At 47.4% G+C, this 12,076-nt stretch overlaps 1 protein-coding gene across 1 annotated transcript in view; it reads right to left on the minus strand.

Annotated features, from left to right (window-relative positions):
* The window catches only part of cux1a (cut-like homeobox 1a), a 436,348-nt gene that overhangs the window by 126,174 nt on the left and 298,098 nt on the right, over positions 1–12,076 (minus strand). The window contains exon 12 of the mRNA XM_085965092.1: positions 730–918. Coding sequence (XP_085821218.1) covers positions 730–918 — 189 coding nt within the window. The remainder of the gene's footprint in view (positions 1–729; positions 919–12,076) is intronic.

The raw sequence follows: 12,076 nt of genomic DNA on the forward strand, positions 1-12,076 counted from the left end.
TAACCCTCGGGGTATGCGAGACATTTCTGGGGGGGTACACGGGAGAAATTGACTAATGGTGGATTTTATTTATTAATTATTTTATTTATTTATTGCATTTTCATAACAGGCTACTCAGATGAAGCTTTAAAACTCTGGAAATTTGTTTTACAAAGTAGTTAATTTATTTCAAGAGGCACCAATGAGAACACAATACACAGACGATGACGTTCAGAGCCCTCACCTCGAATCATCGTACACTAAGCTGTATATGTGTATTATAATTTGTACATTTTGTACAATGCTTGGGCATTAAAGGGGTTAAAATATTAAATCTGTCTGCTGGTAGGGGTACAGGGGCGGCTGGTAAATCTGGAAGAGGGTTCGCAATAAGTAAAGTTCGGGAAGCTCTAGTTTACACAGTTCCCTACCTGAACTGCAAATTCTTTAATCCCTGTAAATTATTTGCCCTGTTCAGCAATGAGCCTCTGTATCAGCTACACTCCACACCACATTGCTACATAGGAGCTTACCCCAATCCCTCTAATGATTAAGTGTCTGTCTAATTTAAACCAGAATGTAACCCTGGCACAGCTAGACAGATGCAAAAGGAATCTGTTGACTTGCAAAGTAAGGCAAGAAATCATACATGCATCAGAAATTACAGGATAAAAGCATGGTCTGAAATCTGCCACGAGTACATTAATTTTATAAAGCCTATAATCTAGAAATTGAGCAGTGTTCTCTTACCTTGAGTGTGCTGTTCTTTGCACTGAGCTGCTGCTCTAGCTGCGAAACCTGACTTGCTGAGGTCTCACGGAGTTTGGTCAGATTTGCCTGCAACCTCTGCACGTCCTCAACTAACTGCATTATCTCACGGTCTTTCGCTGCCAATTCAACCTCCAGACTTGATCGTGTTAGCACTTCGATAGCTTGTTCCTAATAAACAGGACCCAGAACAGAAGTTTTGTATGTTCCTTTTCTAAAGTGGCTTTTAAATCATACTAAATACTGTCTTTTTGGAGGAGGTCAAATCTTTATGCTTCGTTCATCGATATTAAACAGGACCATTTTAGACAGAAGAAATATTAACAAATCCATCCATTACTATAAACCCTTCAGGTTATAGAAGTGACCATGAATTTGCAAAAGTATCTTCAATCTTCAAGGGTGGCAATTTATAACACTCTTTAGGATCATGTTTCTGCAGTTTAATTCTCTACAGCTATAATTTAATTCTCTACATTATCAGCCCTCTACCATACTGGAGACCTTCTTTGTTCTTTCCTCCCCCCAACCACAGCTCCACCCCCAGCCCCCCCAACTTTTCCATGGCTTTGTACTTGCCAAAAAACTGTTAGGGGCCTAAATTTGATATGGCCCGAAAACAGGCGCGGGGATTGCAATGTGCGATCTGCCCGTGCCCACTGAAATTCGTGCTGCCTGCTAATTAACATGATTGAAGCGCTGATCCCAGTGCTGAACACCCTGCTAGTTGGCTCAGCGTTCAGCAGGGGGCCCAATTTCATGGGAAGTGTGATCTCTATTTAAAGGTAGCCTGCAGTGTGAAACACAGACTGCACTTCTTAAAGGGGAGGTGCTTTCTGAAATAAGCACCTCATTCTTAGTGTAGTTAAGGAAAGGGGCAGATACCAATGGCACAACAGGGCAGAGAAAGGGCACTTCGGTTCTCCGACACAGCACTGGAGGCCTTAGTGCAGAGGGTCGATAGGAGGAGACAGGTCCTCTACCTGCAGCGGGTCAAGGAGGCCCTCCAGACTGACTGTAAGGCGGCAGTGGAGCAGATTCCTGAAGCAGTCTTTTCCCCAGGACCTGAATCCAGTGCCAAAAGAAGTTTAAGGACCTCACACTTGTGGTCAAGGTCAGTGAATTAATCTTCAAATGCCATCCCACCAACTGCACCACTAGCCTCACACTGCTCAATGCACCACACCCCCATCACTCACCTGCCAACAATCTCTAGCAATCACGACCCATACCTCACAATCATAGCTTCACGTCACCCTCACAGACTTACCACTGTTGCAAGCCTCACACCCACATCTCACACCTTGCACACAACCATGTCTATTCAACCAGCACATCACCCAAACACATTGCACCACACTCACTGACACACTTCTTTTTCTCTTGCAGGCCAAGGTGATGCATAAACCCCGCCAGCAGCAGCTTACAGGCCGGGGGGGGGGGGGGGGGGGGGGAAGAAAGAGAGGCCAAGGGTGCCACGGTTGCAGAAGCTGATCCAGCTGGAGGAGACAGTGCTGGAAATCATTGATGGGGCCATCACTGAGGCCGTGGCGATCAGCAAGGCTGAAAACATTGATGATGACGGTATGCTCATATCTAATCCTTCTTCTCATATCCCACTTACCCCTCATCCCACAATCTTCTGATGGTGTAAGCATGTATATCTTGCTTTCCCGCCCCCCCACCACAACCCTACCCTTGTGCCTTTCTCCCTTCAGATACCCAAGAACAACAACCAGCCTAGCCAGTGCAGGAGGAACAAGGAGGCAAGTGATGGAGAAGACACAGTCACTCGACCTGACAGTCAAAGGCACCAGCTCAGATAATGACACTGCGCGTACTTTAGAGGGTAGTATAGAGGCGGGATCTGCACGTGGTGAGTCACTGGGCTCGAGTGGGCTGCAGCCAGATATTGGGCAGGGTACACTCCATATCGTAGAGGACATGAGGTCTGCTTACAGGAGTGGCTGGTGATGTTGAGCCAGAGAGAATATCTAGTGTAAATACCCATAAACTGTGACAGAGACACAGTAGTTCAGCTGTGAATTTGTGAGGAAAATAATTCAAGAACCGTCTGAATTTATTATGTTTTGCTTGTTCAGCACTATCAGACGTGATAAACTTCAGCCTTTTGTTTATGTCAGTGGGGCCTGTAGGTTCCCCTACAGGCTTCAGGGATGGGAGGATTGTTTTCAACACCTTGTGGGTTTCACATGTATTTCTATGGCGTTCCTATGGGTTTTCTGGAGTTTAATTTTGGAGTGTAGGCGGTCAGGGTGGGATCAGCAGCAAGGAGCTGGTGTTTTGTACTGCTTCATACTGCTGCTTTAAGAACATAAGAAATAGGAGCAGGAGTTGGCCATTCGAGCCTGCTCCGCCATTCAATAAGATCATGGCTGATCTTCTACCTCAGCTCCACTTTCCTGAACTATCCCCATATCCCTTGATTCCCTTAATATTCAAAAATCTATTGATCTCTGTCTTGAATATACTCAACGGCTGAGCCTCCACAGCCCTCTGAGGTAGAGAATTCCAAAGATTCGCCACCATCTGAGTGAAGAAATTTCTACTCATCTCAGTCCTAAATGACCGACCCCTTATTCTGAGACTGTGACCCCTGGTTCTAGACTCCCCAGTAGGGTTGCGAAGGGGTGGAAAGTTTCCGGTAAATTTCCGGACATTTTCCACGGGAAGTTTAGCTTGGGAATTTTGCCCAAAAAAGCACATGCTAGCATAATATTGTTTTTTTTTGTATTTCTTTCATTTTTTTTCCCCCACAGGTCCTCTCTTAAAATTACTAACAGAGATGGAATCTTAATTATTAAGGAATTTCTTAATCAATATGTTTATCTTCTTACTTGGCTTGTTTTAATAATTACAAGTTTTGTGTGTGACTGTGAACAAATGTGTCCTGATTGGTTGGATGAGTGGATGAGCAATTAGCTCCCTCTACTGGTGATGTAGCGTCGGCGTACACAGGTCATGCTTCCATCACATGGAGCATCAGGAAAAATTTACTCACCCTGTTGCAATCGTGCTGATCGACCGCAGTTCGACACAGAGATGAATGCCCTCTTCTCTGCATAGAACAATGCAACATTTACTGTCAGATGTGTGGAAGCATTTTACCCCAGGCATTAAAGATGGAAAGACTGGTAAATGTGCAAACACTGTACAAAGCCATATGTAAAGAATGCCACAAAGATGCAGCAGCATTTATCCAAATGCAACAACTTCACTCAAAGCTCACAGCAGTCAACCCAGAGTTCCTCTGCTTCCATCCAAGAAGATGATGGTTCACATTCAGCATCAGGCTCCTTATCATCAACAACTCCTGGCCCACTTGGAAGGTTCTTTGATACAATGGATAACCATAGCCAGAAGAATGCAGATGAGTGCCTTGCTCGAGCTGTATATGCGACAGGCTCACCCCTCATGCTCACAGACAATGTGTACTGGAAGAGATTTTTCAATGTTATTCACCCTGCATACTGTCCTCCCACCAGATATGCTTTGTCTACTTATTTGCTGGAGGCGGAGTATAACAGAGTCCAAGGAAAGCTCAAAGAAACGACAGAGATGGCAGACTGTGTTGCAGTTATCTCAGATGGGTGGTCAAATGTACGAGGGGAGGGCATCATAAACTACATCGTCTCCACTACTCTCCCAGTGTTCTTCAAGAGCGCAAACATGAAGGACAACAGACCCACAGGCAGATACATTGCTGATGAGCTGAAAGCAGTCATCAACAATCTTGGATCACAAGGTCTTTGCAGTAGTTACTGACAATGCTGCGAATATGAAGGCTGCTTGGGCTCAATATTACGTCTATTAGGTGCGCAGCTCATGGGCTCAACCTGCTCCTCAAGGGCATCATGGGTTTGAGAACCATGGAAACACTGTACAAGAGAGCCAAGCAAGTTGTTAAGTATGTCAGGGAAAAACAGGTAGTTGCAGCAACCTACAACTCCAAGCAAACGACAAAGAACAAGAACACCACACTGAAGCTGCCCAGCAACACTAGATGGGGTGGCGTTGTCATAATGTACAACAGCCTTCTGGAGGGTAAGGAGTCGCTGCAAGAAATGGCAATATCCCAGTCTGGGGATATGGAAACCACCATCAAGAAAATACTGCTGGATGATGTGTTTTGGGAGTGTTGTTAGCAGCCTTAAACTACTCTCACCAGTAGCATCTGCAATTGCTCAGATTGAAGGAGATGACGCTGTCTTGTCAGATGTTCTCAGGCTTTTTGCTGATTTAAAAGAACAAATCAGCATTGCCCTACCCACACCCCCGCTGCTCAAAGCAGAGGAGAAGGCAATTGTTCAATTCATACAGACGCGTCAAGAATTTTGTGTCAAGCCGATTCATGCTGCAGCATGCATGCTGGACCCAAAGCATGTTGGGAGACCAATACTTTCTGGAGAACAGATCAACAGCGCTTACAGTGTGATTTCTACCCTCTCAATCTGGACGTGGGCAAAGTTCTGGGAAGTCTGGCAAAGTTCTCTACCAAGCAAGGTTTTTGGAATGGGGACGGGATATGGGAATCATGCAAGCATATCAGTGCACATACCTAGTGGAAGAGACTTTGTGCATCTGAGGCCCTGTCACCCATTGCATCGGTGATACTCCAAATCCCACCTTCATCAGCGGCCTCTGAACAAAACTGGTCACTTTTTGGGAATACGCATACAAAGGTGCGCAACAGGCTGACTAACAAGAGAGTGGAGAAACTGGTGGCTATCCGGGCGAACCTACAACTTATTGAGCCAGATACAGAAGTGTCCACCACACAGCTAGACAGTGACACAGAGGAGGAAATGGACACGTCAGAGCCAGAGTCAGAGAATCAGGAGGAGCAATGAGGAGTAGAAGACTCAGAAGACTCATGAGTAGAAGACTCAAAGGGACAAAATAAGGACAAATTACAGGCTAAATAAGCTGACGCTCTTTTTATTTTATTTTAGATGGGTCTTTTTTGTGGGGGTTCAATAAAGTTCAAAATTATAACCTAAATAAAGTTTTGAAAGCCTGTTTTTATTTGTATGGAATAGTATGTCTATTTTGATGACAAAGATAATATAAGGGTCAGAGACAAAAACCATCAGTGTGCAAAAAAACTCAAAATTCCCATAAATTCCCATGGAAAGTTTCTTCTTTTTATAATTCCCAGAATTTTGCAAACCTACTTCCCAGCCAGGGGAAACATCCTCCCTGCATCTACCCTGTCAAGCCCTGTAAGAATTTTGTATGTTTCAATGAGATCACCTCTCATTCTTCTAAACTCTAGAGAATATAGGCCTAGTCTACTCAATCTCTCCTCATCCCAGGAACCAGTCTGGTGAACCTTCGTTGCACTCCCTCTATGGCAAGAATATCCTTCCTTAGGTAAGGAGACCAAAACTGTACACAATACTCCAGGTATGGTCTCACCAGGGCCCTGTATAATTGCAGTAAGACGTCTTTACTCTTATACTCAAATCGTCTTGTAATAAAGGCCAACATACCATTTGCTTTCCTAATTGTTTGCTGTACCTGCATGTTAAATTTCAGCAATTAGTTTACAAGGACACCCAGGTCCTTATGAACACCAACATTTCCCAATCACTCACTATTTAAAATATACTCTGATTTTCTATTTTTCCTACCAAAATGGATAACTTCACATTTCTCCATGTTATATTCCATTTGCCATCTTCTTGCCCATTCACTTAGCGTGTCTATATCCCCTTGAAGCCTCCTTGCATCCTCCTCACAACTTACATTCCCACCCAGCTTTGTATCATCAGCAAACTTATATATTTCACATTTGGTCCCCTCATCTAAATCATTGATGTAGATTGTGAATAGCCGAGGCCCAAGCACTGATCCTTGCGGTACCCCACAAGTTATAGCCTGCCAACCTGAAAATGACCCGTTTATTCCTACTCTCTGTTTTCTGTCATTCAATCCTCAATCCATTCAAGTATATTGCCCCTGCCCCCATCCCATGAGCCCTAATTTTGTTTCATAACCTCTTGTAGTGGCACCTTATCGAATGTCTTCTGAAAATCCAAATACACCACATCCACTGGTTCCCCCTTATCAATTCTGCTAGTTACAACCTCAAAAAACTCGAACAGATTTGTCAAACACGATTTCCCTTTCATAAATCGGTGTTGACTCTGCCCAATCCTGTTATTATTTTCTAAGTGCCCTGTTACCACGTCCTTAATAATAGATTCTAGCATTTTCCCTACTACTGATGTCAGGCTAACTGGTCTGTAGTTCCCCGTTTTCTCTCTCCCTCCTTTCTTAAATAGTGGGGTTACATTTACTGCCTTCCAATCCGCGGGAATCGTTCTAGAATCTATGGCATTTTGGAAAATGACAACCAATGCATCCACTATCTCTATAGCCAGCTCTTTCAAAACCCTAGGATGTAGGCCATCAGGTCCAGGGAATTTATTGGCTTTCAGTCCCATTAATCTCTCCAGTACTACTTTTTCACTATTACTAATATCTTTCAGTTCCTCTTTCTTGCTCGACCCTTGGTTGTCCACTATTTCTGGGAAGTTTTTTGCGTCTTCTTCCGTGACGACAGACACAAAGTATTTGTTTAATGTCTTTGCCATTTCCTTATTCCCCATTATAATTTCTCCTGTCTCAGCCTCTAAGGGACCCACATTTACTTTCACTAATCCTTTCCTTTTTACATATCTATAGAAGCTTTTACAGTCTGTTTTTATGTCTCTCGCTAGTTTACTCATATTCTATTTTTCCTTTCTTTATCAATTTCTTGGTCCTCCTTTGCTGAATTCTAAAATCCTCCCAATCATCAGGCTTACTGCTCTTTTTGACAACATTATAAGCCTCTTCCTTTGATCTAATACTATCTTTAACTTCTCTTGTTAGCCACAGTTGGACCATTTTTCCTGTGGGGTTTTTATGCCTTAAAGGAATGCATATTTGTTGTAAATTCTTTAAATGCTAGCCATGCTCTTCCACTGTCATAACTTTCAATGTAGTTTCCCAATCTACCTTAGCCAACTTGCCCCTCATACCTATGTAGTTTGCTTTGTTTAGATTTAAGACCCTAGTTTCAGATTTAACTAAGTCACTTTAAAACTCAATATAAAATTCTATCATATTATGGTCACACTTCCCTAAAGGGCCCGTTACTACAAGGTTATTAATTAACCCTTTCTCGTTGCACAATACTAGATCTAAAATAGCCTGTTCCCTAGTTGATTCCTCAACATACTGATCTAGAAAGCTATCTTGCAGACATTCCATGAATTCGTCCTCCACACTATTACTGCAAATTTGGTTTTCCCAGTTTATATGTAAATTAAAGTCCCCCATGATTACTGTATTACCCTTGTTACATGCGCCTCTAATTACCTGATTTATACTCTGCCTTACATTACAACTACTGTTTGGGGGCCTATAAACAACTCCCACCAATGTTTTCTGCCCCTTGCTGTTTCTTAGCTTCACCCAAACTGATTCTACTTCTTGATTTTCGGAGCTAAGATCCTTTCTCTCTACTGTCTTTATCCCATCCTTTATTATCAGGGCTCCCCCGCCTCCTTTTCCATTTTGCCTATCCTTTCTAAAAGTTAGGTATCCTGGAATATTTAGTTCCCAACCTTGGCCACACTGCAACCACGGCTCCATTATGGCTATTAGATCAAACCTGTTAATTTCTATCTGCGCTATTAATTCATCTATTTTGTTGTGAATGCTTCGTGCATTCAGATATAGTGCCTTATTTCTCTCTTTCCCTGATGTCACCTCAGTCACTGATGCCCTATGACCTTTGTTACTCTCTCTGTCCCTTCCTGATCCACTCTGCTTATTTTTACCTAAAACTCTACTCTGCTCCAGATCCTTGACATTTCTCTCGCTGCTTTTAAATTTACTCTTTGCTGAATCCTCCCGCTCCCTCTTCATTAGTTTAAAGCCCTGTCTAATGCCCTAGTTATTTGATTCGCCAGGACACTGGTCCCAGCCCGGTTTAAGTGGAGCCTGTCCCAACAGAACAGCTCCCTCTTTCCCCAGTATTGGTGCCAGTGCTCCATGAACCAAAACCCCTTTCTCACACACCACTCTTTGAGCCACGCATTTAAACCTCTAATCTGTTTGTCCCTATGCCAATTGGCGCACGGCTCAGGTAACAATCCAGAGACTATTACCTTTGAGGTTCTGCTTTTTCATTTGGATCCTAGCTCCTGAAACTCTCAGCAGAACCTCATCCCTAGTTCTACCTCTGTCATTGGTTCCTACGTGGACCATGACAACTGGATCCGCCCCCTCCCACTCCAAGTTCTTCACCAGCTGCAAGGAGATGTCTTTAATCCTGGCACCGGGCAGGCAACATAACCTTCGGAACTCTCGGTCACGGCTGCAGAGAACAATATCTATCCCCCTGACTATACTGTCCCCCACCACAACTACATTCCCTTTCACTCCCTCCACTTGAATGGCCTCCTGCACCATGGTGCCATGGTCAGCTTGCTCATCCATCCTGCAGGCTTTTCCCCTCATCCACACAGGCAGCAAGTACCTCGTACCTGTTAGACAAGGGCAAAGCCTGAGGCTCCTCCAGCACTGCACCTGGGGTCCCCTTACCTGCCTGAGTTGCAGTCACACCCTCCTGTTCCTGACCACTAACCAGACCTGTACCACTACCTAACCGAAGCTTTTCTCCAGGTCTGGACCCTGTGCTGCAAATATTTCTGACCTCACTGTAAATCAGCAATTTCTGCTTGCAAAGCAAAGGAACAAAGCAGCAACTTGAGATAGGAGCTACATCTAGGACCGACACTAGGAAGTCCAGAAGGGAAATAAGGGTACTTCAGTGACGTGGGGAGTAGGAAAAAGAGTGCTTCTGTCATCTGGGGAAGAGTATTTCAGCAATCTGGGGAAAGGACAGAGTGACTGCAATCTGAGGGAGACAGAGGGCTCTATTTTCTCAATGGAGATGTGCTGGAGGCGGGACTTCTGGTTTCCGGGTTTCAGTCCCGCCCCCAGCGACATTAGACCAACCCACGCTATTTTCCCTTAATTGGCGTTGTTAAGCCCGCCCTATGGGTTTACCAGCCAATTAAGGGAAAGCCGGTGACAGATGACATCAGCGTATGACGTTTCATCTGTCGAAAACATTTTGACAGATGAATTGTCAGCGTTTGACAGCTTTTCAAAGCTGTCAAACACTGACAATCTCTGTTCTAAAGTGAGCCCTTGCACACAGGCTCACCAAGACCTCAACCCTCAGCAGAAAGCAGATGGTTGCTGCATCTGAGAATGCAGCAGCCATTCTGTCACCTCTGCCGTTGAGATGAGGCACCTCTGGATCCACAAAGGTTGAAGCCTGCAGAAAGAAGCAACGGTAAGGAAACTTTTTCCAGCACTTTACACTCACCTCTCATATTTACCTGTCCACACTTGCACCCATCAATCACCTCTACAGCTGACAATTCGACCCCTCTCACCCCCGCAGACCCACTGCCCGCCTCGCTGACCCTGGCGAGGTTCGCAGCTGTCGGGAAGCCCGCAACTGCAGGCATAAAATGGGGAACAGCCTCAAAACTGCCGGTTAACTACCCGTTAACAGGCAGTTAATTGGCTCTAATCCTCTTCCCGCCTTGAGGAGACGGGTCCCTGCGCGACTCGGGGACCCGCCTCCCGGGAAAATGGCACGGAGGCGGGTTGGGAGCGGGGTCAGGACCCACTCCCAGTTTCTGCCATTTTCCCGGCAGTCCCGCCTCCCCAGGGCTGGGAAATTCCCCCCGGAGTGTCTGTGATCTGCGGGGGGGGGAAAGAGACAAGCGTAGGTCCCTTGCAGTCAATCAGGGGAATTTATAACGGGTAACAAAGAAATGGCGGACTAATAAAATACATACTTACGTTCTGTCTTCACAAAGGAGGACACAAATAACCTCCCAGAGATGTCGGGGAACATAGGGTCTAATGAGAGGGAGGAATTGAGTGAAATCAGTATTTGTAGGGAAATGGTGTTGGGGAAATTGACGGGATTGACGGCCGATAACTCCCCAGGGCCTGATAATCTACATCCTAGGGTACTTAAGGAAGTGGCCCAAGAAATAGTAGATGCATTGCTGGTCATCTTCCAAAATTATATAGACTCTGGAACAGTTCCCATGGATTGGAGGATAGCTAATGTAACCCCACCATTTAAAAAAGGTGGTAGAGAGTAAAACGGGGAATTATAGACAGGTAAGCCTGACACCGGTAGTGGGGAAAATGCTAGAGTCCATTATAAAAGACTAGCTGAAGTGCCCGGTGGTGCCGAGGCTTTTTCGAGGGAATGTTGTTGTTGGAAGAGAGAGAGAGCGCGACTGGGGGGGAAGAGAGAGCGACTGGGGGGGGGGAAGAGAGAGAGCGACTGGGGGGAAGAGAGAGAGCGACTGGGGGGAAGAGAGAGCGCGACTGGGGGGAAGAGAGAGCGCGACTGGGGGGGAAGAGAGAGCGCGACTGGGGGGAAGAGAGGGAGGGGGGAGGGGAGGGGGGAGGGGGGAGGGGAGGGGGAGGGGGAGGGGGAGGGGAGGGGGAGGGGAGGGAGGGGGAGGGGGGAGGGGGAGGGGAGGGGGGGAGAGGGAGGGGGGAGGGGAAGGCGGGAGGGGAGGGGAGGGGGGGAGGGGGGGCGGGGAAGGGGGGGGAAGGGAGGGGGGAGGGGAGGGGAGGGGGGAGGAAGGGAGGGCAGGGGGAGGGGAAGGGAGGGCGGGGGGTAGGGAAGGGAGGGCAGAGGGAAGGGAGGGCGGGGGGGAGGGAGGGAGGGGGGGAAGGGAGGGCAGGGGGGGAAGGGAGGGCAGGGGGGGAAGGGAGGGGGGGGAGGGCGGGGGGGCGGGGGGAGAGAGGGAGGGCGGGGGTCGCCCCCCCCCCGAGGGTCGCCCCCCCCGGCCCCCCCGAGGTGAAGACCGCCGATTGCGCGCGCAGCAGGAGCTGAGACGCGGCGTCTCTCTCGGCCGGCGGGCCCGGTTGCCAGGGTAACCGTGACGCTGACCAAGCCAGAGAGAGAGACGCCGCGTCTCAGCTGCTCCTGCTGCGCGCGCGGCCCCCCACCCCCCCGCCCGAGGGTCGCGGCCCCCCCCCCCCCCCCCCCCGAGGTGAAGACCGCCGATTGCGGCTGTGCGAGACGTCCGGCGGACCCGGTTGCCAGGGTAACGCTGGACGCTCAGCAAGCCCCGCCCCCCGGCCAGCCAGAGAGAGACAGCGCGTCTCAGCTCCTGCTGCGCGCGCACCCTAGCGGCGCTGGGCTGAGGCTCGGCCCTCCAGCCTTCGAGTGGGGCCGGGAGGTGCCTAGCTCGGGCGTGGGTGC

Source organism: Somniosus microcephalus, chromosome 22 (assembly GCF_052327205.1).
Source record: "Somniosus microcephalus isolate GS21.2 chromosome 22, FLI_Smic_1.0, whole genome shotgun sequence".
NCBI classification, from domain to species: Eukaryota; Metazoa; Chordata; class Chondrichthyes; order Squaliformes; family Somniosidae; genus Somniosus; species Somniosus microcephalus.